At 43.6% G+C, this 27,881-nt stretch overlaps 1 protein-coding gene across 5 annotated transcripts in view; it reads left to right on the forward strand.

Moving 5' to 3' along the window:
• The window catches only part of SH3PXD2A (SH3 and PX domains 2A), a 252,573-nt gene that overhangs the window by 208,895 nt on the left and 15,797 nt on the right, over positions 1–27,881 (forward strand). For all 5 annotated transcript variants that reach the window (XM_035547572.2, XM_035547575.2, XM_035547577.2 and 2 more), the window contains 5 exons: positions 4,229–4,342; positions 8,891–8,974; positions 20,238–20,355; positions 25,794–26,128; positions 27,008–27,057. In XM_035547572.2, the coding sequence (XP_035403465.1) occupies positions 4,229–4,342; positions 8,891–8,974; positions 20,238–20,355; positions 25,794–26,128; positions 27,008–27,057 (701 nt within the window). The remainder of the gene's footprint in view (positions 1–4,228; positions 4,343–8,890; positions 8,975–20,237; positions 20,356–25,793; positions 26,129–27,007; positions 27,058–27,881) is intronic.

Below are 27,881 nucleotides of genomic sequence, written 5' to 3' on the forward strand. Positions count from 1 at the left end.
AAAGAACTTAATGGCTGAGGGGAGAGCTAGAGATCAATGCTCAGCATGTTTGTGCTGTTAACAACAAAAACAAGGGATTTGTAGCACCTTCTAAGCTACTTTTGTTCAAGTCGCTAACTTTCCTGTATGTGTGGAGAAACGGGCAATGCTGAAGCTTAGATGAGTGAGGGTCAGCACAAACAAAACTTGTACAAAATGCAGCCCTCTGATTGTTTAGTAGTTTCCCAGGGGGTGGGTTGGAGCCTTTTTTAAAACCTTTTTGGAAGGAGGACTGGCAATACAGTTAAATGCAGAAATATGATTTATAGAACCAATTTTTTGGTCACATTCTGAAACGTGATCAGTCTGTTCCACAATCATTAGCTAACCATGAGCGTGCATTTGTGTGGCATGTGGAACCTTCCATCTCTCGCTAACCGATGTAGGTCCATGCCAAAAATTCTGAGTCTAGATGGACCCTGTGAGCGTAGAAACATCTTGTCTGTTGCAGCTAAAGATGCTGACATGCCAGCCAAACAGTCAATGCATGTGGGGAGAACGTTGCATGCCTACAAATCCATATTCCTGGATTAGTATTAAGGCAGGATTTGGCGTAATGCAGCAAAGCCTGAGCTGAGCTTGGTCTGGGTGCAGCAGCTACAATTCCCCCTATGTCTTCTGAGGCTGAAACTCCCTTTAAATCCTCCTCAGGCATGAGGGCCGGGTAACGCTTTCAGTCTAGACATCTGTGCCACATCAGCTTTAGAGTTGCATTTTGGTGTCTGAGAGCTAGGGGCATCTGTAAGAGTTAACTTGAGCTGCAAGTCACTGCCTAATTTTTACAGATGGTGTGAGTGCAAGAGCGAACCTCAGACTGGCTTGGCAGCGTACAGAGATAACTTTACATAATTCCATGCAGATGTTGCTGCAGAATGGTTTTAATAATGAATTGTGAAGTCAAGCTAAAATCCAGCGTAGAGGGAGAACTCAAAATAAATGTGATGTTTTGTTCTGTTTCAAAAGCAAGTTTTCTAACAATGTTCCTGTGAGGCTGCAATGGTTTGGGAGAGATGGCAGGGGAGGGACAAACAGTAGTTTGCTCCGTTACAGCCCTGACTTTCTGCAAACAAAGGCTGATCTGGCTAATTTGTCTGCATGAGCTCTTTGAGCTCACTAAATGAATAAATAGAATAAACGAATAAATAGAAAAATAGAAAGGTGGCATTGGTGGGGCCAAATGACAGCTGTCCTAATATTTCCAGTGAGGTGGTAGTGCAGAGCAACTACTTCGTTATCAGCTGCCAGACAGTAACTTTCTGCAGATTGCTGCTGTCATGCACAACCTGCCCTGCGGCACTTACCTGCATGTCAGCCGCTTTCTGTCAAGTCTCAGTTCTTGTAATTTCCTTTCTGTAGGGTTATGGCTTAGATGTGCCATCATAATTTGGATTTTATGCCTCATAAGGAGTAAGTTGCCTTGGCATTGCCTGCTTGGCCACTCCAAGACCTTGCGTGTCTTGCCTGTGAGCATCAATTTGGACTATTTCTGTTGGGAGTGCTGCTGGAAGTTCCTCACTCTTCTCAATTGTTCAGCCTATTTAAGTAAAACGTTGGCTTTGTTTTGCTTTTGTTCTGTTTTTCCTGTGAATGGGAATTTGTATTCCTGCATTAAAAACTTTTCTTCTCCCCTTTCAAGCTTCTTGACGGAGTTTCAATGTGGAGCTTTTCTCTGAACCTGGGTGCACGTTGCTGATTTCTCATTAGCTGTATGGGTTTCTTGTCTGTGCTTTACCCTTGTATATAGTATATAAAGGAAATATTTAGAAAGAAAGAACTTTCACGAGTTCAGTGGCAAACAGCTTTCCCCTTAGAGACGCTTTGAAGAATCAAAGCTTCTTAAAACCTTACTTAGTGCTGAGCACTGTCTGCACCCTGCAAAGGACTTGGTTGAGTTACTTGACAGTATAACCTAAAATCATGACTTGACCTCTGACTGGCATGTGGCAGCATGTTCATGAGGTCAGCCAAGTCACTGGGTTTCCCTGCCGAGGCCTTCCAGGGGCTGGGAATGGCAGCAGGGAGGCACAGCGGTGGGGAGGCAGGCATATGCATGCCCAGGTGTGGGGGCTAAGGCTCGCTTTTTAACAGGGAGCCCTGTTTGGTTGGATGAGGGCTCAGCTACGCTGTGGGCCCAAATGCAGAGCCTTCAGCTCAGCTCTGAGGCAACAGAGCATCTCCGTCAGCCCAGCCAGAGGAGCTGTATTGCGAAATGGTCTAGCACTGGGCTGGCGTCAAGGCTGTGAGCTCCAGCCTTCCAACGACTGTTTTACCATGGCTTGAGTTTGGCCCAAGTGCACATTTTAAGTGTAGGCAAGACCTTTTTGTGCAATTGTATTTAATTTCTTTCTGAGGAAGAGTTTATATAAACAATTCCAGTCTAATTGGTATCAGCTGAAAGCCAGCTTCTGACATTTTGTGCTTAATTATAAGTGTATGTTAAGCTGTGTTTGCTACCCACGTTGATATGTTACTGGTAAAATGAGGAACAACCGTGAAGATGCATTTTTGAATCAGTCTGGCAGATTCCAGTGTTCGCTGCTGTGGGCTTCGTGGCAGGAGAATCCACCTCCTGCTGAGGAGGAATAACTAAATTTAAACTTTCCAACCATGAGCCTTGTGAAGCAAAGTTTCCAACCCTCTGCTGGGCCAGAAAATGGCAAGCCATGTCTGAGCTTGGAGAGTAAATAAATAGAGCTACCTAGCAGCTGTGCTGCTCAGGAGTGAGGGGGTTTGTTCCTTGGGGCACATTGTCTCCCTGCTGCAGGCTCCTGCAAGGAAAATGAGGATTTATAACTCCTGTCCTCCGGTAGAATCTTCTGTGACAAGTTTTGGAACAAACATGGGTGATTTTTAACGCAGGCATTGTTTCAGATGGTTTCTTTTTTTTCTTTGAAGTTGCACATTGCATGGCCATGGAGCCCAGCAGAGTCTCCCTTCCCCTTACTGGACCCAGGGCTGTGGCTCCTCGCTGCAGGAGGGCTGCGTGGCCATCACACAAGTCTGTGCTTCGTCACAAACGAAATAAGTCTTTGTGCCCCATCTATTTGCAAACCAAGCTGGCTTGTCTCTGCCTTAGCTCATCACAGGCGGGTTCAGGTTCCTGTGAAATTTCTTGGTTTTATGATCGCCATTAAAGTCTGTAAACTGTTCTGAAGCGCTTGTACAGAAATAACTGTTTTCTCAGCTCCCTTTGGGCAGGCTCTAAAACTAGTGTTGAACAATAGCTTGCGCTCTCCTGACGAATCAACTTGCATTTTGGGGGGAAAGACTGGGAGATGATATAAAACAATGGGAATGTTTTAACTGCTTAGCTTTTTATGGTCCTGTATCTTAACCCTGACCTTACCTGACTGGAGCAGAATCTAGATGTGCTCAGAACCTAGAGCTGCAGGCTCCTGGACGAGCAACTGTGTCAAACTCAGGGGAAGATTCAATAAATCAATGCAGCCAAGCAAAAAAAAGGGATGAGGCTAGTTGTGACTAGGATGCATTTAATCAAAAGATGGCTCACCTAAAACCTTATTCATCCATCCATATATGTGACCTAAATGTTGTCTCAGCAGAGTTGGTGATCACTTCATGTTTTTTTAGACAATAATAGAAACATGGAGGTTCAGGTGGGAAGGTAAATAACTGGTCCTTATAGCCTGAAGTCATGTTTCGGTTGCCTTTTTCTGTTATTTCTGTTATGTGCAGAACTTTCTAGGGCACTGAATGCTGGTCATAATCGTTGAACACTGGCCATGGAGATAAGTGTGCTAGGAGTGTTTGTGTCCTATTCTGAAATTTGTGCTCTTCTACTGAAGTCTTTCCTACTCCCATCGTTTGACTTCTGAGACCTCAAACGTGGATTTGTGCTAGCAAAGTATTTCAATTCTGTAGATGTACGTGCTGTGAGACTTGCTTTCAGAAACTCAGTTGGAGAACTCAAATCAGAGTTGTTACGGATAGATTTCAGATTTTAAAATAAACTGTTTGCTCCATTACAACCTTTTTTTACATGTGGCCTGCCTGTGTACTCATCAGGCACTTCGAGAATATCTGATAGAAACGGCCTCTTTCTAGGAGACTGCAGAGTAACTCAAACCTGCACCAAAGCTTCTGACTCTGTGCTTGCTTCTCAGTAGCATCCCACTATTCTTGTTCCTCCTACTGTTTACTGAGCAACTTCTCTTGCTTCTTTTTGTAGGCTGGTGGTTTGTGAGCACTGCAGAGGAGCAGGGCTGGGTCCCTGCTACATACCTGGAATCTCAAAATGGAACCAGAGATGACTCTGACATCAACACATCCAAGACTGGGGAAGGTATGGAAAGCTTTTTGTTGTCAAGGGGAAACTGATATTCACTTGCTGTATGCTTTTCCACCAGTAGGAAAAGAGCAACTTTGAAAACTTACTGACACTCATGGCTGCTAATCCACTGTAGTAATCTCTTATGCTTTTTTGAATCAGTAAAAAACTGTCGAAGATGAAATTAGAATGAAGTGCCATGCCTGCAGTTCTTTTGTGACTGTCTTGGACTGTCATTGTGTTTAAAAAAAAATAAAATAAAATAATAAAAAAAACAATGAAATGATGCCCATCTTAATACCCTTAGACGATATAAAAAAAAAAACTCGTGCAAGTCCATGCAGCATGTTTTGGTAGAGGTTGTAGACTATTGGGGTCTGTCAAAGGAAAGACTTCGCATGGCTTGTCTGCAGAAATTATATAAGTGAGAGCTTTTAATTGGAAGAATATGCTTTTTGGAGCCACAGGTGATTAAAAGGAGTGAGATTTAACTTCAATGGTGGCTTCTCAGTACATTTTTTTTTTTTTTTTTAAATTAATCCTTAAAACTAGTTTAAGTGCTGCTTGCTGTGGTCTGTGATTGTGTGGAAAGGCAACTTTATTTGGTGTGGTCTTACTCTGTTACAACTCAAGTGCCATTTGTCATGTATATGTATCCAGCTGTGCTGTTTTTTGGCTAAAGATGCTTAATTTGGGTTCCAGAAATGGAATAGTGCAACCTCACATGTTCCCCTGTTCCATTATGAAAGACTAACCACATCTTAATGGACTTCTCATGTAGCAACTGTGTACAAAGGACACTTTTATTATCATTTGCTTCATTCTAATGAATCTCTAGCTAAATTTGTAGGTGCTTTTGACATGACACTTACGTAAAACGTATGCGGAAACTCAACTGACGTTTCCTTAGCATAGAGGAAGGAGGTTTAGAGATGTCAGGATGACAGTCTGCCCATTAAGATAGCAAACAGGCAAAATGTTACTTTGCTGGGCCTCAAGGGTGACATCTGTGGCTTATTAAAATCTTTGGCTCTAACTCATTTTTCCCTGCTCAAAGCTACCCATATCCTGGTTCACTTAAGGTTTAGAGAGTGTAGACTGGTAGGCAGGGAACCAATCTGGTATGATGCAACATCCTAGCAGACGCAGTAAAGTTTCCCTGTTAGTATAGAACAAAAAACTTGCTGCTCTTTTCTGAAAGAGTTGAAGAATGCTTTGTCTGTTGATCTGTAGCTGCCTCCCTCTTCCTGACTCTTAAATATGAAGCATGCTTGACAGCCTTATTGCTTAAACTGCTTTCATTTCAAGCTCTCCTCCTCCTTTCATGTTGCCCTCTGGAGTGTACTCTGCAGAGGATTGTTGCTCCATGGCAATCTGTCCTGGGTAATGGAAAATCCATCAAATGCTCCTTATCTTCTTCCTCTTGGTCCTCTTTAATCCACTACATTGCTCTCCTCAGCTATGGTCAGCAGTCACATTCCCTGCCTTACTGCAAATCCAGATATGCTGAAACCTGACACTGTTCTTCCCTTCTTGTTCAGATCCATCCCAGTGACAAATCTAATTGCATTACCTCTGCAGCTGCTTTGATGTGCCCCAGCTTTCCCTTGCTTTTCAGTAACTTTGTTCTATGTTATTAACCACATAAGCTGAGGCTCCTTTTGTTCTTTTTCTCCCTCTTTCCCAAGTAAAGATGTTTAACTTGAGCTATTCTCCTCGCCATATAGTGGAATGGCCTCACAATAGTTATTAGTAGGAAAGAAATACTTCCATAAGAGAGAAAGGAAAAACTCAGTTCACTCTCAATGAAGATAAGTGTGTAAAACCAAACATTTACACAGACAATTTGCCCACTCTCTCTCGGTAGGCAGGAGAAGGGGACTCTAATGTAACTGAGGAGGATGGCACTTTGACTGGATTAAGTGCCCTAGCCCCTGCATGTAGAGTACATACTATTTTCAAAATTAATTCTGTAGATGTAGACTTCCTGCATCTATGGCATCTGTACTGTCTGTTTGAAGGGTAGACACTACTGTAGGGAACTTCCTGTATCGGCCTCTTGGCCTTCTCCATTTTCAGAGGGCCTAGAACAAGTCCACAAGCCAGGCAGACTCAGAGGTCCTCTCTGTGGTGGCAGACCCTTGTAGAGATAAGGAGGTGCTGAGTGTAAGGTATTAATAATACTGCCCCTACATAGTACTAATAATTCTGTGCGTCTCTAGTTTCTTCACTGAGACACAAACGTGTTTCCTCCCTGTGTTTGAGCCTGCACAACATCTTTGGTCAGGATGAGGGTAGATGGTCAGCTGCTACCTGGGCCTGTGTTTGGAGTAACACCCTCTTAAGGAGCTTGGAAAACACTCCAGAAAGCAATCTACAGAAACTTGTGTAGCCACAGGAGCTGTTAAAGTAAACATCTTTAAATGATCCCTTAAAAGGTTTAGACACTTCTTGATAAATAACCTTTCTGGTGACTAACTAAGGGATGGCCACCAAAGCCCAAGTCTGGGATCGAATGGCAAAATTCAGTATTGCTGAAGATGAAAGACTGACTCATAAAAATGTGGTTGAAGTATAAAAGGCTTATTGCTAGGGATAGCCTACAACTGTTGTGTAAAGAACACAGTGGTGGATCTGTGTGACCCTCTGTGGGAGACCGGGAGATCCCAGATGGCTGAATCCTCAACTCAGCTCCACTCTGTGAGCAAGGAGCTGTGGGTGACTGACCTCTGACACGAGTTTCTCCCCTTTCCACAGCCCTTCCCTTTCACAAACCTGTTAGATCAATGTCCTTAATCTCCTCGCTTCTTGGACAGAAACCTCCTAACACAGTCAGGTTCTGTATCAGCGTTACTGTGAATTCAGCTATAGCTTCTCTCTCTGCTATAATCTGTATGTCTCCTAAAATGTCTTGTGTTGCCTCTCATGTAGCGTGTGTCTAACTGGCAGTCTAACATCATGTGGATTTGGAGAAAGCTACCAGGTTAAGCCAATGTGAAAGAAAAACACTACCAGGAAGGACTGAAGACAGCTACTCATTTGTGCCACTGTGGGCTTCCAAGAGGATTACTAAGTCCCTTTAGCCAAAACCACAGTGATCTATGTACTTAAAATCCATCTCCCGAGAAACTTCATGGTTCTTCTCTGCTTTGATCCACATGGGATCAAAGCAGAGAAGTACAGAATATCACTAGCTAGACACTGCTAAACACCACTCACAGCACCTCTACTTAGGGTGGCTAGGGAAGGTTTAGGCCTTACAGCAAAGGAGAAATTTGTGGAGAGAGTTGAGTGCAGGAATTTGCGCTAAGCCTCAATAGCTGTGAAGGGGGGGGAAAAAAAAGGCATCAGCTGCTTTTTGGGGGAAGTTATTAACGCTTGTTCAACTAATCCTTCCCCTGATCAAAACATTTTGCTGTTCCTAGTTGTCTCTAGAGCATAGTTCTAGAAGACCATGAGTATGAGGGCATATTCCCAAAATGACCGCAGAGTCAAGCGATTATTAATGAGATAATGAGTTCATGAACAGCTTTCTCAGCATCACTAGGAAAATGGTTGTGGTTGTGCCCTAGAGATAGCTGAAGTGTAATATTTTGCATTACTCTTGTCAGCACCAAGCATACTTGTAGTTGCCAAACTAGAGTGGAAGCCCTTACATGGGAAAACGAAAGTGTTTGTGTGTTTGTGCCAGTCCAATGGTTCCTGTGTTGTTCACATCTCCACAACCAGAAGAAGGAGCTGAAGTATAGTTCCATGTATGCAATCTGGAAAACAAGTGGTGTCCTCTGTGCACAGCTGTTCTCACAACGCCATTTCCATAAGTGTTTTGTCTTTGTTTATATTTTAAGCATAAATTATTGTGTGAGTGTGGAACTAATTCTCAGTTCTGTCTTGTTAGCTTCTTGAGCTTGCTCAATAACAGCAAGGTTAGATTTTTTTATTTTTTCTTAATCACTACGTTATAAGTTTATGTCTAGATCATGAGTATTATCTGTGGTAGTGCTTGAGTTGCATGTTGCAAGCAAGGAGACATCAGACACTTTCCAGCTGGGTGCAGTTCCTGAGTGCTGTTACAAATGAACTCACATATCGGAAGCTACCTTTTTTTCCTTTTTTTTTTTTTTTGTAATAATTTATTTAGAGAAGCTTAGAGCCCTGTTGGGTTTGATTATTGTATGCAATGGAGTGAATTCTCCAAAGACCCTGTAGCCTAACAAGGAGATACGACTGCAGTGATGTTGATCTGTCCTGACACTGCAGCCACCTTGGACACACTTTCCTTTGTTGTGTAGCTTGCTTTGTGTCTGTGTGTGTTTTTTTATTTTTTAAAGAAAACTAATATCAAGGGTGGCAATTTGTGACGGTTCTAGGTGGCTTATGTTGCTCAGGCTCAAGAAGCTAACTTGTTTAACTGTACTATATAAACTAAACCAAAGTTTCTGCATCCCATCTAACCTGTTCTGCTAACAAGACCAGTGCTTGTAAATGCCATATTTTGTTTTTATTCCTCACCCTCCCATCATTTTTTTTTTCTTTTATGTTTCCATCCATGTTCCAAACTAGTTTCTAAGCGACGCAAGGCTCACCTGAGGCGCCTGGACCGGCGATGGACGCTGGGCGGGATAGTCAACAGGCAGCAGAGTCGAGGTGAATGAATAGCTTCCTATGGCACTGGCCCCTAAGGGCACACCAAAAAACATGCTGCTGTGCATTGGGGTGGTGCAGCTGGTGTCCTTGGTCTGCGTATTTGGTACTCTGCTAGAGAGAGGCCAGAGCTCCAGAGTTCAGATGTGGATTTCATATGCGATGGCTTGAGGGTGTCTTGGATCCGTGGTTAGGCACCCCAAGAGCTGGAGGCTAATAACCAAGTGTAATTCTGCAGTCTGACTGTTTGTGCAGCTTGGGGAAGCTCACATCTGTTGTGTTTTAACTTTGGACACATCTGTACTCGTACTTACTGAGGTAGGAAAGACTAAGTGATACTTTCAGGGCTATTAAAATAAGAAGAATGCCAAAGAGTCACGGTCAGAGATGTGCTGAGATGGAAAAGCGCTTGATGTGGAAAGATGAGAATCATTCCACTTGGTCTCCTTTCTTCCCTGCAATAAGTGCTTGGTACTAAAGGCAGACTTCTCTAGAAGTTTTGGGAGCTTTTGATGTCAGTCCTAGTTGTTTAAAATATCACTACTAGCAACATCTCTTTAGCTTTGCTGGTCTTCCAGTGAACATAGGAGGGGAAAAAAACAACCCCACCACCTTATGTTTTGAAGCGGCCTTTGGGTAAAATCTGAGTAATCTTCCAAACAAAATGTTTCTCTAGTGCATGCAACTCATTTTTCCCAGAGTAAAAGTATCCCTTTGTTCTCTTTCCCCCTTCCTTGCGGGATCATCCAGGTGTGGTATCCTTTGTACTTTATAAAGGGGGAAAAAAATCACTCGTACCTTTTGTGTAAGCTTTACATAATCTTAGTGAGGGGGGTGGATCCAGATACAAGCAAAAGAGAAACTTACCAGTTGAGGGAAAAGGTTCCTTTCCTAGTAAGGAGAGAATGTATTTTTAAAGTTTCAAATTTATCTTATCCTGGGTTTGGTGGCAGGTGTGTGTGCAGACCCATGCAGGTGTCAAGCAAGGTATGAATTGGGTAACATTTTGCCTATACTTCAAAGTATCATTGAGGGATTCAAACTAACAAGAGGGGTGTAGCTATTGTACCTTCAACCTGTAGCAGCCAATACTATCTTCAGAAGACACGGTCTTGCTTCTTAGTCACCAAATATACCCTGAAGGCACCAAAAACAAACAAACAAAAAAATAAGCACACATGCTATCTTGTGAGGAAAAACAACTTATATTTATTTCTGTTCCTAAAGAATTTGGCAGCTACTTTTTTTTTTGCATGTCAAAATCTGGCAAATACTTCCTGACAATTTAACTGGGAGAATTTGGGGGAATCAGTTTCCTAAACTCTTTGTTTACCAGTTTAAATAAATACATTCTCTCCTATTCATACCATATTACAAAAAAAAAAAAATCCATAAAATATCAAGACTACAGGGTCGGTCCTGTCACATAGTGGATTGGTATGACTTGAGGATCTAAGTTCCAGTCCCAACTTTTCCCTCTTATGCCCATCATCTGCATGTGTGTCTTCTCCAGACCTGCCCTCTGGTTGGTGTCAGTGTCTTCCCTGGCAGCCTTCCACACCACAGGCTCACACAGTCTCTTCCATCCCTGCCTTTGTCTTGCTTGGTAAAAGTTTTTCCTTTTAGGCCAAGCAGTGCTGGGTTTCTGAGTGTGGGAGTGTGTGCTTTATCTCCAGCTAGAACTTGGCACAACCTGCAGCATTTCAAGGGTTGGGGCATCCTCCAAGGAGGAGCTGTTGCTATGAGCTCTTTCCAAGGCATTTCAGCCCCAGCTAGCCAGGTTAGAGAGAGCTAAGGTGTTCAGTGTCATCTGAAATAGTAGGTTAGGGAGCTCTTACAGGAGCAGGTTGGGAAGTAAGTGATTTGAGCTTGAGGGCAGGTTGGAGGCAGTATGCATCTGGCATAGCTGCAGCCTGTACAGACATTACTCCTTCCAAACTGCTATTGTAGAAAGTATGAGTCTCTTTGGGTGTTCAGCCCACTGCTCTCTAACAGATCACAGTTTATACGAGGTCAGGAGAGACTCGTTTTTCGCTTCTTTCCCTCCCATCCCAGCCCAAAAGGCATAAAACAAGGCCAAATTTGGGTGGGTTTGTGCAGGAGTGACAGAATGCCTGAACTCTACACATGCTGCTGCCAGCCTTCAGGCTCTTGCTCCAGAGCACAGAAGAACTAGTGCTGCTCAAACAGGAGGCTGCCAAAACTTCAACAGAGGGTAAACAGCTTCCCTTCCCCCACTTGACCTCTTTCTTGGAAATAAATTCAATTAAACATTTTGGCTGAAACTCATCCCACCCAGTGATATTCTGCTTGTGATAGTCCCAGCTTTTGGAAGGGTTAGCTCCAGAAGTTCACTGCAGTTTAAAAGCAACCTGTAAAGGATGCTTCCTTTTATATTTATGCTTGGGTACCATTGATAAGCATTTTTATCAGCTGGGTTTGTGGTCAAACTACTTAAAAGACAAAATTAAAGATGGGTCTGAAGGCAAGGATTTTCCAAGTGACTCGAGTGTTTCAAGTCCCACTTACCAACCTGGGAATGCTCCCCGTGCTTTGCAAAAGCAGGCACTTTTCTTCTAAAAAGCAGGATCTTAGTGGTCTAGCATGTCATCTGCAGTCAGCCTGGCTGTGCCTCTGCCGTGCCCTGGTTATGTGCTGGGAGCATACTCTCTCTAGCTGAAAATGCCAGTCTTGTGCCATTCAGGACTGCTCAGAAGTATCTATTGCCCTGAGACTGTAGGGATTCTTGGGCACCGGATTTGCATCCCCTAGTATTAAAAATATGGAGAAAGCCTGAGTGCAGAAGAGAGGGCTGTTTGCCTCCCTGGAAAAGACTACTTAATGGGGGAAGTATCAAGGGTAACATATGGCTAATTTATTTCCACCATTTTCAAGGCCATTTAAAGAAGCTAAGCAACCCTGAAATTTAGAAGTTTGGGAACAACGTTACTGGGTCTGCGAATAAGAAAGATGAAAGACAAATTATTGAATATCATGGTAGTGCTCCTTTATTAAAGCTGAAAAAAAATCTGCAAAGAGAACAGCTGTAGTCTGTTTTTACAAAGAGAAACAGATGACATTTGTTGCTGAAGTTTTCCCTTTAAAACGTCTGGTGTGCCCAGATCTAAGAGATTACATTGGTTTATGTTTCTTGTGTAGCTGTAGAGCTTGTTTTTTTTAAATGTTAAGTGTTTTTAAATGTGGGAAGTTTTCTAAACTTTTGTCTGTACATCATGAAATTCAACTAGTACAAATACCAGTTGTGAGGAGAAGCCTGAACATTTGTAGTTTTCCTTAGTACCAACCCTTGTTGGACCTTGCGAGCTATGGCGTTGGTGCTCTCTTGCACCAGGTGAAATGCCATTTCTACAAAGGCATTTACTTAGAACTTCCCCTAGGAGAGGGCTTAGGATTGTTTACAGGCTGATTTCATGAGAAGTCATTTGTGTTATTAGTGTTTGGTTGGGAAAAATGGGGGTTTGCATGCTGTTTTATGTACACCAGATATTTGACATAAGTTATTGCTTTTCTGGTTTTGTGCCCAGTGCTCAATTAGAGCTGGTACGATGCGGGAATAACTTTATTCATACCCACAGTGCAGTGACATATGGGCTGAATTTCTGCCAAATGAGCCTATTGCTTAAGAGTAGCTGCTAGCACGAGAAACAAGCTATTCAATGAAAGAGTTAAAGCTATGATTTGGAAACTGGAGGTCTTCTGACTGCTTGCCTAACTTACGGGGAGGGGGAGAGGGGGCAGAGGGAGGGAAGGCAGCTGTGTAACCACTGAATTGCTCTTGATGCTCGAACCCCATCTCCCTGCCCAGGCAGGTCGTTCTGCAGCCAACTTTCCAGCTGTGCAAAGAGACCTTGTTCAATAGCAGTAACCCAGCCTGGCCGCTGCGCTCGTGTGCTGTTACCCTTTTCTGCATCTTACCGGATCTTCTCTGCCTGCTTCGGCAGCCCCTGCATCGCTCAGCCCGCAGGACTTCTCCCTTTGTTTTCACTCCTTCCCTGCTTGTCCATCCGTTGACACCATTTGTCACTGGTGGCTTTGCAGCCCTAAATCAGATGGGCACAGCAGCACTTTTGGGTTGTTCTTTCTCCATCCCCCCCAGCTCCAAGGAAAGTAGTAAATGTTTATCATCCCTTGCTGGTTGAAGAAAGAGCATGTGCAATACAAAGCTGTTTAGAAGAAACGTCATCATTGTTCTTTGTGTTGGCGCGATGTTTTCTGGTATTTAAAAAAAAAAAAGAGGGGGGGGGGGGACAAGAGAGGGAGAGACAAAAGCCGAGGAGCTCCTGTCTGCAGATGAATGCAGTTGATAACTGTGGATAGCTATTCTCTCTGCTGAATATTTAGACAAGTAAAACCAAGTCGGTGCTGAATTACTGCCCAGCTTTCTGGAACGGAGAGGTTTTTTCCAGAAGCAGGTCTGACAAAGGGGGGGTGGAGCGGAGGGGTGGGGGAGGGCGAGCACAGACTGCTGACTGAGGGGAAAGTATTTTGTAAGAAAATTCTTCTGCGGTTTGGAAGACGTAGGCTTGGGGCTGTTGCGTTTTGCTAAGAAATTGTTAATTGGCTAATTTCTAGCCTGGCTCCCCTCTATCCCCCCAGCACTTCAAACAAGGCCGGGGTCACAGAAAGTTGGGGGCATGTACAAACACCAGCTGGGCAAAGGAAATTGCTCCTGTGCTTGGTTGGCTCCCAAAGTGCCACACGTAACTCATGTGCTTATTTGTGGACACCGAAAAGAGCAAACTTCTAAAATATAGGTGAAGGAGAGGTACCCAAAGCAGGGCGTTGGGATCTTGGAGGCAGAAATGTCTGAGCACTGGCCATTTGCCTGGGAGAGATGAGGCTGATTGTGCAGGGCTGGGAACGTGCACGGTATTTTAGCTGCTTAAACGCAAGGTTCCTGTCCCAAATACTTCACAGCCTAAACAAAGAGAGAGTTCGTGCATCAAAGGAGCCTGGGCAAGTGGCAATTTGGCGTGCATCTTATTACAACCAAGAGGTTTTTCACAGTGGAAAGCGATACTTGTTTGGTATTTTTAAAAGCTTTTAGAGAAGGGCTAAAACTAAGCTTGCTTAGCAAAGCAGGAAGCTGGGGTAGGTAAAGCTTATTTTAGGAAGGATTTGAGAGTTTCAGGTTATTTGATATGACAGAGGAGGGAGCCTACTCAGGTTGAGGAGGCGGCATAGGAAAAGCATGGAGCTGAGTGGGAAAAAATGAAAGGATGTGGAGGAGTGGGAAATGTAAAGGGAGCAGAACACTTGAATGTGTAGTAGGATATTAAAGCAGGATGGTAGCACTAGGGCTTGGAAATTCAATGTGGGACTACTCAATTTGGTGTAACACTTGGTAGAAATCTGGTTGAAGAACCAGAGTGATGCTGGGCACGAGCACTTTGCTGAAAGGCTGGGAGGGGAGCAAAAGAGAGGATGTGGCTGTGCAAAAGAGATTGAAAGGCCAGATCTGAGCTCTAGCAGAGAGGAGCAGCAGTGATAGAAGATTTTGAAGATGTTGGGGAAAGGAACTGTTACCTTGGTGATAGACTAGGAGGAATCTGAAATAATCAGTGCCAAGGGAATTGGGAAGATTGAATAAGGAAGATTTGGAAAGCACTACTGAAGCTCTACGTTACAACTCCAGCAGTAAAACTGCAGGTCTGCTTTCCTTGACCTGACAGTAAGTATAAATCCAGACAGCCAGAGGAGGGACCAAGTTGCTTTCTCAAGACACCTCGTAATTTTAATGGTGTGTGTGTGTGTGTGAGCACACATGTAAAATCTGAAGCCCTGGTTTGACAGATGGGATTGGAAGGAACTTCATGGGCTGTTAAGTTTGGTGTCTTGCTCTGTCAGACTATTAAGTACGGCTTCTTCAGGAACTGATGGGGCTTCATCTTAGCTGTTTCAAGGTTTTTACTGTGGGAGAGGGCTTTTTCCTTTGTCTTAGTGGGTCACCTGATACAGAAAGTGCCAAGTCCAAGGCCTAAAAATTCTTTTAGATTTTGTTTTCACCAGTAGACAAAAATACAGCAGATGAAACAACCCATCTGGGTATACACTGATTAAAGGGATGGTGATGGAATGGACATGCTTGCTGGCTCTGTAACTACATGCTCTAATCCTACACACAAAAAGAAACATGAAGCGTTATTGTCCTGGTCTGCCATCATACAAGAATAAATGTCAGTGACATTAAGTCCTCCTAAATTATAAGAAATTAAATGTTAGCATCACTAGCTTTTCTGCAGCCAGTATGTCTTATCAGAGCCAAGGAACGGGCTGGGTAAGATAGAAGAAATATTTCAGCTCCTGCTACACCATGGCTGCAAAAATGCCCTTTTGCTGCTTGGTGAGTATTGCCAAGGTGCCTGTAGGTCATCTTGCTCTGCTGTAAATCATGTGATGATAGTAAAAGCAGCTTTATAAATACTATTTATGCAAAAAGTTGTGCTTTATTAATGTTTATCTGAAAATAAGTGGGAGAAGACATGTAGGCACTCTTGAATTGTCCTAGCGTGGTTTTGGATTGCTTAATATGAGTTGCTTTCACACTGCTTTCAGCAGCCTTAGAAGCAACTTCTATTCTCAAAACCAAGAGAAGCTGCACTGAAACCTGCCTGACTTAGTACAGAGAAAGGAGTTTTACACAGGTTTTGTGGTGCCAACACTTCAACATTTTTTTCCCTTCTTTCTTTCCACGAGCCATTGAGAAACATTGTACGTCTTTGGCTTACGAAGGAATGACCCACAACACTCAAATACCGTTGTTTTCCTTGTACCAGGTCTGCTGAAAATAGCATGGCTGCATACGTCTGGGACCACGCTGTATAAACCACACGCTATACATAGCAGCAATGCAGGGCAATGTACAGCTCAAATGCTTTGTACTGTGTATGGGCACATGCCCTAGCTGGGCTTTAGCAGCCTGTGTTACACTTGCTGGTGGGAAATCTCCGTTGCTAGACAAAGCCTTTCTCTAGTTTTGTGGTCTGACACATGGCTGCTACAACCGTCTTTTACTATCCACACAATTTTCCTAGTGATCCACCAGGATTTGCATCTCAGTTTTGGTCCCAAGCCTCTACTGTCTTTCTTGAGGAGCTTTTAGGTAAAAACCCAAGTAAAATAGAAGCTTACCTTTCTGTGGGGTGGAAAAAAAAAAGGAAGGAGAAAGGAAGGAGAAAGGTTGATAGGGAAGTGGGTTTTGCACTAAGTAGTGGGTTCAGGGCTGGGCTAAGCACTTGTACAAGGGAGTGGCGTGGGTCTGGTAGTCCAAACAGCACAGAGATCCTTGTTGTGCATGTTTTAAGTAGTCTGTGTCTGGGGGGGAAGGATGACATGCTATTTCCTTCCTTCCAAGCTATGTGGGTTGCAGTTGGATAATGCATGATGTGACAGACTTGTATCACAGCTCTTTGCCAAACAGGCTTTGCTTCTTCGTGCTTGCCTTGTTTGGGCTTACTATTTCCAATAGAGCTATCTCCTTCTGTTCAGCTGGGGAAGGTATCTTTGACCTGCAAATTAGAGGTAAGGAAATACAAGTAAAGTTGGCTGATTGAGTTAACAACAGATCTCTGGGTGTCACAAGCTAAAAACAGCGGTATCTTTGTGCCATTTTCATCTGGTCCCGAAGGGGGTAGGACTCTCATCCCATTATATCCAAAGTGCAGCCTTTTAGCTGGTGTATCTGTTTCGTAGCATGTACTAAAGTTTATTCTGCCCACTTGACCTCAACGGTGAAGTTGATGTAATGGAAGCTGCAGCTGGGGAATACAAGTTATACTCTCGTTTGCATTTTTTTCTGCTAATTAAGTCAAAACTTGATGAATCGGAATTAAACAGTTGTGAATTCTTTGCGGATCTGGGCATACAGCTTTGTTGGTAGGTCTAGGATGGTTCACTGACGTGTGTTTTGTACCATTGCCTGTCACAGTGTCTGAACAAAACCAGCATATTTCAGAAGTGTCTGTGTAACTCCACATAGTGTCTTTTCCCTGGCTGATGCTCTGCTGATTCTCTCATGAAGCCATTTATCTGCATTAAGTCTTTCCAGTAACTTCATGTATCTATCATGAAGTGTCAAATAGCTTCTCTTAAAGACTTGTGAATAGTTGTAATCTGATCTGTCGAATGCTACATCAATCCTCTGAAGTGACACATCCATTGAAAGCTCCACAGCTCCCTCCAGCAAACAGTGGTTTAGGCATAACATCCTCTGGCTAGAGGATGTCTTTGAGAAGCAAACCAGAATTACACTTGGGTTGTGAGGGGGCCCATATCTTCAGAATATGGTTTAAGTTACAAACCTCATGTGTGTTTGTGGTATCCCCTGCACCACTGAAAGAAACCAACCGCGTGTAATCTTGGAAATGGCCATAATTTTTGCTGTGAAAGCACTTTGCAAGGGGAAATTTTAACGGTGCCTTCCTGTTTTTGATCTGTAGGCTTAAAAATAGAACTCCTAGGCACAAACATTGTAGGACCCTCTCTCTGAGTGGATTTTAACCCAGTTTTGATTGTCTTGCTTCATGGGAGAACTTTGGAAAGCTGCAGCTCAGAAAGGCCCTCAAGTCTCACCTGTGCATCCCAGTGTCATGACACTTGGATGGGGCTGCACCTTCCTTAGCAATTTGGTGTTTGTTTGTAGAGGTGGCCTCTGTCTCCAGTCACTCAGTACCACTGACAAGCAGTGTTGTGTGGTGTATGCAAGGCAGCAAGGTGAGAGCAATAGGCCAAGCAGTAATGTCATACGTCTGTTATCCTTTTCCCTGGTAGCCTCTCACCGGGAGAGGGTGACTTGTGTGAAGGACGAAAGGATTTAATGTTCAGAAGGTGGTGATTGCATCCTAGTTTGCAGAGGACCTTTGCCCCAAACTTTTATTTCCCTTGAATGATCAGACCCAGAAATGCTGTGAGGTTGATGGGTGACCATTGTGTCCGTTCCTCAGCTACAAGAAGTTGTGCTGGAGCAGGAGTTTACAAAGCTGTGTTGCAAATCCAGGCGTGAATGCTGAAGTTGTGACCTTCCCTGTCCTCTGCAGCAGTAGGGAGGTCACATCCCTGGAGAGAGAGTGGGACTGCTCTGCCCAGCGAGAGGAGCTGGAGCTCGCTAAGTAGCTGGCTTTAGCTGCAGCAGGGCCTGCTGTTTATGTGAAGGAGAAATAAGATAAACAGAGAAACTTCTGCTGTAGCTGTAGTGGCAAGGGTGAACTCCGATAAAGCAGCTTTGGTATGGGGGAGAGACAAAGCAGAGCCTTCTTCCAACGCTAAACAAACGCGTGGCTTAGCTCTGTATTGCTGGCCTAGAAATGGAAGTGTCTGAAGCAATGTGTAGCTGGGCAGTGCTGCAGCTCTGTGCGCACAAACTTCTCATCCCTCTCCTGCTGGGGACAAGCTCTGGGTGCCTGGGGACCTTCCACAGTTCAGTTTAGTGCTTGGGTTTTGCAGGTGGTAAAAACCAGACTCTCAGCTCCTTTAGCAGAAGTCACTTTAAAAAGAGGAAAAATAAGTCTGCCTCTACCGTGCAAAGCAGAAACCCAGCACACAGAATTGTCCTGTGACTTTGAAGTTAGGTTTTGTGTCTGTGGGGAAGGTGCGGTATCTTGATGGTGCTAATTACAAACTAGCTGAAATTCCTTAGCAGTAATAAAGTGGCTGCATTAACAGGGAGCAGGAGAGAATATTTTCCTCTTGGGGGCAAAGATTTTGACAGATTTTATTCCATCGGAATTAGAAAGATCTACTGTGACCCATCAAAGGAAGTTGGCTTATGAGATGCAGTTTTGCTGAATTTTCTGCTACCAGATGCTCTGCCAATGTTTTTTCCCCATTTCAGAGGTATTATTTCTTACTCTGTCTCAGCAAGGCTTTTTTAAGTTTCCATGCTTCTCCCAGCAACAAAATGCATTTGAGCCGCAAGACCAGACAGATGGTTGGGTCTGCTTCAGTCTTTCCAAAAGAGCGTTTGCGTCAAGCCGCTGCAACCTTTTCGTAGCTCCTTTGTTCTGCAGTGATCAGGAACTCTGCATTCGCTTAATTTCCTGCCAGTTCCTGTGCATTGACAGCCCCCTGTTTGTTTGTGGCCGTGCCTCGTTGTGACTGCCAGTAGAAAGGGCTAGGAAGGCCGGTTGAGGTGTGCTTTATTGCTTGCCTCCCCTGCCTTTGATCTAGCCACAAACTCATGCTGTTACATGCACTGTAGGCTGGGTTCAGGAGAGGGGTTTGGTAACTTTTTCCACGTCTGCTGCTGCAAAGCGAAGCTGGCAGTCCATGTTTTCAATGCCAGTTGTAATTTTTCAAGCTAACGGAGGAAAAGGTTGACCTCGAGCGTGATGGAGGTGTTGCAGTAAATGACTCCCGGTGGGCGGAGGAAGATGCTAAGAAAGTGTCTGTCTGCCCTGTTCATTGGCTTGTGCTCAGCAAGTCAGCTCAGCTCTGCCCAGCCTGGAAAGAAGATAGCTGCTGGAGGTGGATGGGGATGCTAAGTTTTTGGCTCAAACCTCCCTGCTTGAAATCTAGCCTGTGCTTTTGAAGTACGTGTCTCGGTTCTGGCCCTCCTTTACCACTGCCACCTGTGTACTTCTCTGGAGTGAGGTCTAGCAGAAGCATGTTTGCAAACATTTCACAACCCATGAATGCAAGATGATGTATGGTCTCCTGTTAAATGCAACCCCCTTATATTCATGTCACTTCTTTTAATGGTGTTTCAAGCTCATTCCTGTAGCCCCACGCTGCTCTGGAGCTGCAGGGAGAGCAGCGAGCATGCTGGGCCGGCCCCTCGGAGCTGGGGAGCATCAGTCCCTCTCAGGATCCAGGGCTCGGGTTTCAGTAACACAATGCTTCGTGCAACCATGTGCGTGTTCAAAAGAGCCAACTGGCTGGAGCTCCCGCGGTGACGCTCGGCTGATTTGGCAGCCGGGTTGATTCTGTCAAGTTACAGTATGGGAGTTAAGTCCAGCTTCAAATCCTCTTTCTTACCCGCTCGAGGAACTTGGGGGGGGGGGGGAACTCTCAGGGGACTTTGTGTCATTATTGGCATGGAAATGTTTGGTGATTATCAGCAGCAGGGCAGTGGCAAGGGGCTGATTATCTATCATGTCGTCAGCATAAATAATCAGTGGGCCTCTGAGCTGGGCTCCGCCTTTTGTAATGGCTCCACGTAATCACTGCATAAGTTTAAAAGCAAGCAGAACAGAAAAACAGCTGGACTAATCCTGACCCTGACTGATGTTGCCTTTTCTCCCTTCACTAGAAGAGAAATATGTCACCATCCAGCCGTACGCCAGCCAGGGGAAGGATGAGATTGGGTTCGAAAAAGGGGTCACCGTGGAGGTCATCCAAAAGAACCTGGAAGGATGGTGGTACATCAGGTAAAGAAGCTGCACAGCCACACTGCTACAGAACCTGTGGCAATGAGCTTTTCTGAGCATTCGCTTAATGTTAGTACGTAAGTAATTCTTGTTGGGTGAGGACGCCCCTATTGCATCTTGAAGGAATGTAAAGAAAAGGCTAAGACCATGTTGATTAAAGAAATATTAGTAGTGTATGCAAAATCTGTAGACTGTTCCAGTGGGGAAATTCCTTAACTTCTAGATGTTTTCTTCTTCCTTCAAGTTAAAAGCCCATCTCTGAGTTGAAACGAGAGTCCTAACAGTGATTTCTGTTGTGTGTGATTTTAATGTGCTTCTGGTATAGGAGGTTTTCTGCAGCCCATTTAAAATCTATTTATAGCAACAGTGAAAGGCTGATTGTAGTCTGAGCTGTTTGGGCAGGTGGTGTTATTCCCCAGGACAGAAAAGATAACTTTGGCTGTAGCCCTTTTCCAAACTTATTGATGGATTCAACTTAACTAATTTGCCTGACTTCTGCCTATCCAGATCAGGCATTCAGGCAAGTAGAGGGACTGTGGTTCAAGGGCAGGCGAAGTTATCATTGTGTATCTATGTTTGTTATGTATTTGAAATAGCAGTCGTAGGGGAGAGACTTGTGACTTAAAGGGATTTTTACGGGAAAATGTAGGTTAGGTGTGTCTAAGAGTGATATAAGGTGTAAGGAGAAGTACTTAATGAGATCTTTCTCCATTTGGTCCATGCAGCACTTAGGTTTTAGTGCTCTGTTGTGATTCTGCCCCTTTGTAATATATACATTGCTTATGTGTGTGGATCTGGCAGTACTGTGACACCCCATGTCTTTTTAAGCAAGACGTGATACCACAGGTAGCTTAAAAATGCAGGTTAATATCAGGCAGTGCAAGACATCTCAGCTAGTCATATTTCTAGTCAGCCTGTAATTATGATTTTTCTCCTTTCCCTTCCCCAAGTCGTAACTTGCTTTTGTTTAAATTCTGCTTGATTCATCAGCTATGAATGAGGGCTATGAAAGTGCTGACTGCTGCAATATTTTTGTTTTTCTTGATGTCCTGTACTCAGAAAAGGGATTTTTTTTTCTTCATCTAATGCTCCCATAGAGGGAAGAGGCTAATAAAGATAGCAGTGGAGTCAGGAAGGCACTCCAGATAGGAGGAACACAAAATGCCTGGGTTTGGTCAGGTCACATTTTTTTCTCCTTTAATCATTCACAGAAGTGAAATCCAAAGTTGCAGATAAAGGAATCAACAGCACATAGGTTTTCAGGGGGAGGAGCAATGTAAGACATCTTTAGTTTATTCTGGTTGTTTTTCTGAAATGCAGCTGTATTACTACTGTAGGTTTCCCCCTTTGCCTTACCAACAGCTGTACAATAAGTAGAAGTCCTTTTTTTCCCCTTTGCCTTGCACTCTCCTTTGGACCAACCACATTTTTCTAGAAACATTTTGCTTATCCACGTGAAGGACAGCAGATGCCCCAGCCTCCCCACGTCAGTCAGGGAACACAACATGCCCTTGGCTTTGTTTAAAGAGAGATTTTGAGTTGAGCAGCCCATTTTTGTTGAAAAATGTGTTAGTTCACCATAGGAGCGTGATGACTGCATTGGGTGTCAATCGTCATCTTCTCTGCCACTCCAGGCACTGCTCTGCTGTCTGGCTGGAGAATAAGCAGCTCTTAGAAACTTTCTATTTTTTGTTTTTGTTGTGTTTTTTTTTTTCCCCCCATCAGCAACAAAAAAGGGAAATGTTGATGCAGCGATCTGTCCATGACAAGCTGGTCCTTTGCAGCCCAAGTAGCTATCTCAAACTTATTGTGCTGTTTATTAAGTTTAAGCCCCCATCTGTACTCTTCCATACCGCTCAGAAAAAGATTCCCCTTCCTCGGGAATTCCATTTTCTGAGTAGTGAGTGCCTTAAAAGTAGCAGCTCTTTCTCCTGTAGTGAGTGTGAGGGGAGGCAGGAAGATACCTCAGCCGAATCCTGCTGCCTTGTCTGCTAAGCTGGATAACAGGGGCTGGACACACACATCAATGCTGAGAAATAAAAACAAACCCAGCAGCTTGCAAATGGAATCCACCTTAAAGACATTAGCTTGTTCCACCTTAAATATGTAATTTCCCCAAATTCCTCGCCATGTGCTGATCCTCATTTCCTGTTCTTCTTTTTCTTTTTTTGCTTTTTTCTTTCTATTTTTTTTCTCCCCCAGTTTGCTTCCCTCTGGAGTAATTCCAGTGCTCTGGAGCTGGAAAGCAGATGTGACTCTCGGACTCACAGAGGCACTTCAGACTTTTTTTTAACATTCCTATGGTTTGAATCCATTTTTTCCTTCATGTAATATAAACAGGGAGGGTTTTGGAATCACTGTGGAACCAAGTCACTGCACCTAATTCTGTAGCCTTCCCATTTCATTGCTGTAGAAGCTAGAGGCAAGATTGGTGTCTTCCTTTATTTTGCCCCTTGTGCATTATGGCTTTTTTTTTAACGATTTCAAATCTGGAGAAATTAAAGCTCTGACCTGGGACCCCTCTTATTTTTCCACTGGGCTCAGTGGATCTGTGCACTTTTTTGTTATGATGAGAGCTGACGTGCCCCTGATTTAAATCTTGCTTTCTAGCACTACCCTCACCTGGAGACGATCTTATTGCAGGCCAGATAAGTAGCAACATGCTAAGCAAATCTTTTGTTATTTGCCTGCTTCTTCAGTTTTGTTGGTTGTTCTGAGCCTGAGACCGATGAGGTGCAGTTGGGGTGGTAGTAGCTGCACTAGAATTAGGAGCAATCTAGGATGGGGTTTGAAATGTCTCCAGTAGGCTGTGATTACAAATGAAGGAAGGATATTTGTGATTCAACTCTTGGACATGAAAGGAAGGTCATTACTAGTTCAAGGCTTCTCCAAAGCTGGTCAGCCTTCACCTTAGCTCTTGATCTCCCTGTTTCATAGGTGAAAGTAGCCTTCTGAGGTGATGTTTGCAAAGAGCTTTGCAGTTGCTGAGTTCAAGGACTAAGGTGAAAAAACATGAGCCTATTTGACTTACATAAGAATCTTTTATTTGTGGAGTAACACAAATAAGCTGGCAGTTGCTGGCAGCTCCTGCTCAGCATTAACTTCAAGTTGAATTTACAAACTCAGAGGAAGAAATAACTCACAACAGCCTCTCTACTGAGGGTATGTTGCCCAGAGTTATTAACTGCCCAGCTAATGCTGCTACTATTCATTGCAAGGAACTGTGTGAGATCAGAGGTGTGTGAAGCAGCGGGGTTATATGGGCTGATCCAAACACATACAGTTGGCAGGAGAACTAACGAGCCAGTACAGAACCTGCCTGTTGCAGATTTTCTGATCTTAAACATGTTAAGTCTCCCACAAACTGAGATGGATGTAAAATGTTTTTTTCTTGCTGATTTTGCACAATCAAGCTCTGTTGAAAGTAACCTTTGGAGTTGGAGCGCTTGGTGCATTGGCCGATGTGGCTTTCTCACTGACTGAAATCTTAACATCTCCAGATCACGTAAAGCTATAAAGTCCTTCAGAAAAAAACTTCCCTGATGCACATGCAGCAGAAAGCTCTGGGCAGTAGCACTGCGAAAGGACCATCTACTGCAAAACCAGGTGGTATGAAAAGTCTTCAGGACTTGAAAACAGTACTGAGAGATGCCTCCCCCCAAGGGAGGATATGGCATGTATGGAAGTCTTTCTTTTTTTTTTTTTTTTGAGACTTGATTTGAGGTTTATCCAAAAATCCTCAAAGGGGACCGAATTGCATAGATTCAAATTGCATCCTGATGCACAGCATCTAGCTGCTGATACTGTATCTGTTGGAAGCCACATCAAGTCATTACCACTTCATTACTTTTTGTTAGTCTCCCTGCTGCAAACGAAGCTCAGAGCTATTGAGATGTATTTTTTTTTAACACCAGAATCCTTGGAAAACCTTATTACTAAACTCTCTGAACAGAGGAAATCCCCTATCTTTGCCTTCATGTGTTGCAGAGGGAAGCTGCTGTAGGGAACAGCAGCATTTCTGTGTAGTGTTCTTGATCTAGATGGGAGGGAACGAAAAGGCAAGCCTTCAAACACAAAGACCGTTGTGCTACTTGCTGCAACTACAGCAACTGTACTTTTGTACAGCCAGACACTAATGAAGAAGTCTAAAGAAGCAAACATACACTACATTTTCCTGTTCCCTCCATAAAGTCCCAGTGCCATTCTTGAGTGTTTAGATGTGGAAAATGAGCCCAGGGTATGCCCTGGTGCAGAAATAGCACAGTGAATCCCAGAATCCATGCTTTGCATGACAAATGTACATCCAATAGAGAATGATTTGCTGATATTTTTTCCTCTTCTCTAGCTCCTCCTTCTGCTGTTGGGGTCTCCATTTTCACTGAAGAGCCTTAGAGTCCTACTGTTTTAACCTTTGTGTTTCCTGCAGATTTCCTGAGCACCAGGAATTTAATGGTGCCTGCTTTCCTACTTACAGTTCAAGCACCTGCCTTGGGTGTCTTGAGAGATTAAAGAGAGAAGGGTTTCAGTGACTCGCTCTGTAGCAAGTTACGGTTTCACTAGGGAAAGCAGAGTTCATCCACGTGGTCCTCCCTGGAGTCTGATTGTAATCTGAAATCCCTGCTGAGGTGTTAGGAATGGCAGGAGTTAGAAAAACCATCTTCCCAAAAGCCCAGTTGTGGAAGAATGACTTGAGTTTGAAGTGTAGCATAAGCAGCTCAGCCTGGTGCTCTGGGAGCACGTACTGGATTCAGGTGCCTGTTCATATTTCCCAGTTTATTTCTTCAAATAGCCCCTAGCTTGCTCAGGAAAATGAGTCTCCATCAAAGCTGTTTTTTCTAGTCAAATTGTTTCTTGACCTTGCAGTGATAGAGGAAGCTACAGTGGTTTAAGAATCCCATTTTCTTCATAAAAGCTGATCAGACTGGACTGGGAGTTATGGGAGGAGGGGAAGCGTTCATTATAATAATTATAAGGAGATAGGATTTCACAAGGGCCTTTTATAGAGCAGACGTAGGGTCTCTGTACTGGGATGAATTTTACTCTTATTTTTAGCCCTCTTTCATTTTGAGTTGCTGCTTGGAAGGATTAAAATATTTTTCTCACTGGCTTGCATTTTTGCTGCGTGGAAGAATACCGAGTTTATCCAGTAGTGTCTAGGTGTGGCATAAAACAAAATGGTGGTGCCATTTGTCTTGTGAGTAACTGTGTGCCTTAGCCAGAGACTCCTTCCTTTATGATAAACGACGTAACAGCAGTCTGCAGTTCACTACTAACTGAGCTGACTCTAAGATGTCAATAGGTAATACATGAATACAGACCGTAGAAGCTAGTCTGAGTACTGCAAGTTCAGTTTTGGATGTTATCATCCATCGTTTTGCCTTTGTTGCACCTGAAATGCATGAGAAGGCTGTGTTTGATATTTCCTTTTGCATCTTCAGGTATCTCGGCAAAGAGGGCTGGGCCCCAGCTTCCTATCTGAAGAAGGCTAAAGATGATCTTCCGTCTAGGAAAAAGAACTTAACTGGGCCAGTGGAAATCATAGGAAACATCATGGAGATCAGTAACCTGCTGAACAAGAAATCATCCACTGACAAAGAAACTCAAGCAGAAAATGAGACTTCAGAATCACATATCACCAAGAAAGAAATCAGTTTGCCCATTCTCTGCAATGACTCTAATGGTAATGCCATGATGACCCCAGACAAGCAGGCTTCCAAACTGGCACAAGGATCCCCAGCTGTCGCAAGGATAGCACCACAAAGAGCTCAAATAAGTAAGGCAGTAAAGTAGTTTGGATTACCACTGGCTTGCAATGAATTCTTGTTTTGTCTTTCAGGGCTGGCATTGCTTAAGGTCAACTGAGGTCCTGTGTGTCCTGGCCTTACAGCTGTGCCTGCCTGAGCAAATCTTTGCACTTGTCTGCAGATCTGCAGGGACACCAAGATATGGTCTTTTGTTAACAGTGATAAATTTGACTGCGCTTTTTACAAGGGCTAGCTTATACTTGTTTATCTTAGCCCATATGCAGTCACTTAACAACTTTTCCTGAAACAATGTTGTTTTTTTCCCCCCTTTTGAACACCCTAAAATGTGGCACCCACCCTCTGTAATGTGGATAATGTGATGGTCTGTTCAAGTCAAGACCACCTATGTCTTTTCTTGCATTCGTTTTTCTGTTTTCCTGGGGTTGAGAAAGTCAAGTTGCTATAATGTTTTTACTACTTCATCTGCAAAATGCAGATGCTAATACTATTCTGTTCAGGGAATGGCAAAATAGTACGATACAGGACAGTATGAATGTTATTAATTTAGTGGATTATTTTTACTGCTGGGGGGAAAGCTAGATACTAGGCCAATTCTTTGCTGGCCAATCTCCAGTGGAGCTGGTCAGTTCCAGCAGAAAATACAATCCACTACTTTCTGGCAGTGAATTCCTCTTAAATTTGGTAGCTTAGCTGAGATGAACAGCAAAATTACCTTAGTATTTCTAATATATCCTCATAGTTACCTCTGTGAAACAAGATAGGAAGCTTAAATATTGCACGTATTGATTTCTAATATTCTCACTGTGTCCCAGAGGAGAGCTGCTGAGGAATGTGTTTAGCAGTAGTTAAAAAGTTAAGTAAACTTTCCCTTCCTTTTTCCTACTCAGGTTCTCCAAACTTAAGAACAAGACCGCCCCCACGAAGAGAATCTAGTCTGGTTTGTATTGTTTTATGGTATATAGTGGCAGTGGGGAAGGTGTGTGGGTGCTTTATGAGACTTCCTACGTCTGCACTGGGGTGGTGGTTGTAGTATCTGAGACATCTTTTATTTTCATGGTTATTCATTTTATTTTTTAAGTATTGAACAGACCTAGACATCCTAATGTTAACTGGAGGACTTGTTTTTCAAATCATTGTCCTAACTCAGCAAGTATAGAACGGTTCTTAAATTGCTGCCACCTCCCAGCTGAGAATGTCTTAGGGCTTTGCTGTGTCTGAACCTAGAAAAAAGTCACTGACAGTACGTATTTCAGTAGGACTGTGAGAAGAAGCTCATGTTGGACATCAGGCATTTGTACAGATCTAGATATCAGAAGCCTTCACATGTGAGGATGTAGAACTCAAACTGATGTGACCCTGTAGCTTCATGCCAATCAAGCCAATCATTCATGCCAATCCCTCAGCTGGATGGCATGAATATTTTCAGATGGCGTGAATATTTTCACAGGAAAAAAGGATGAATTTTAAGAAGGGAGGGTGTCGTAAAGCTATTATGTCCTGTGCATGCACATTAAAGCCTGTTTGGCCAACACAGAAGGTTTAAAGTTTCTCTAGGTGTCTTTTGCAAGAACTGTGTCTTGACTTTAAGTGATGACTTGTCTTAACAACTGGGAGTGTCTCCCCTCCTTCCATTGTTCCCATCTTTAAGATGGCTAGGCATCACTGTTACATATGTTTAATTGACTTCGGATCTTATGGAAGGGTGTGTTTTACAGGAATGAAACATCTCCTATGATCCTTTATCCTCAAAGCTGCAAGTCT

Source organism: Cygnus atratus, chromosome 7 (genome assembly GCF_013377495.2).
Source record: "Cygnus atratus isolate AKBS03 ecotype Queensland, Australia chromosome 7, CAtr_DNAZoo_HiC_assembly, whole genome shotgun sequence".
Classification (NCBI taxonomy): domain Eukaryota; kingdom Metazoa; phylum Chordata; class Aves; order Anseriformes; family Anatidae; genus Cygnus; species Cygnus atratus.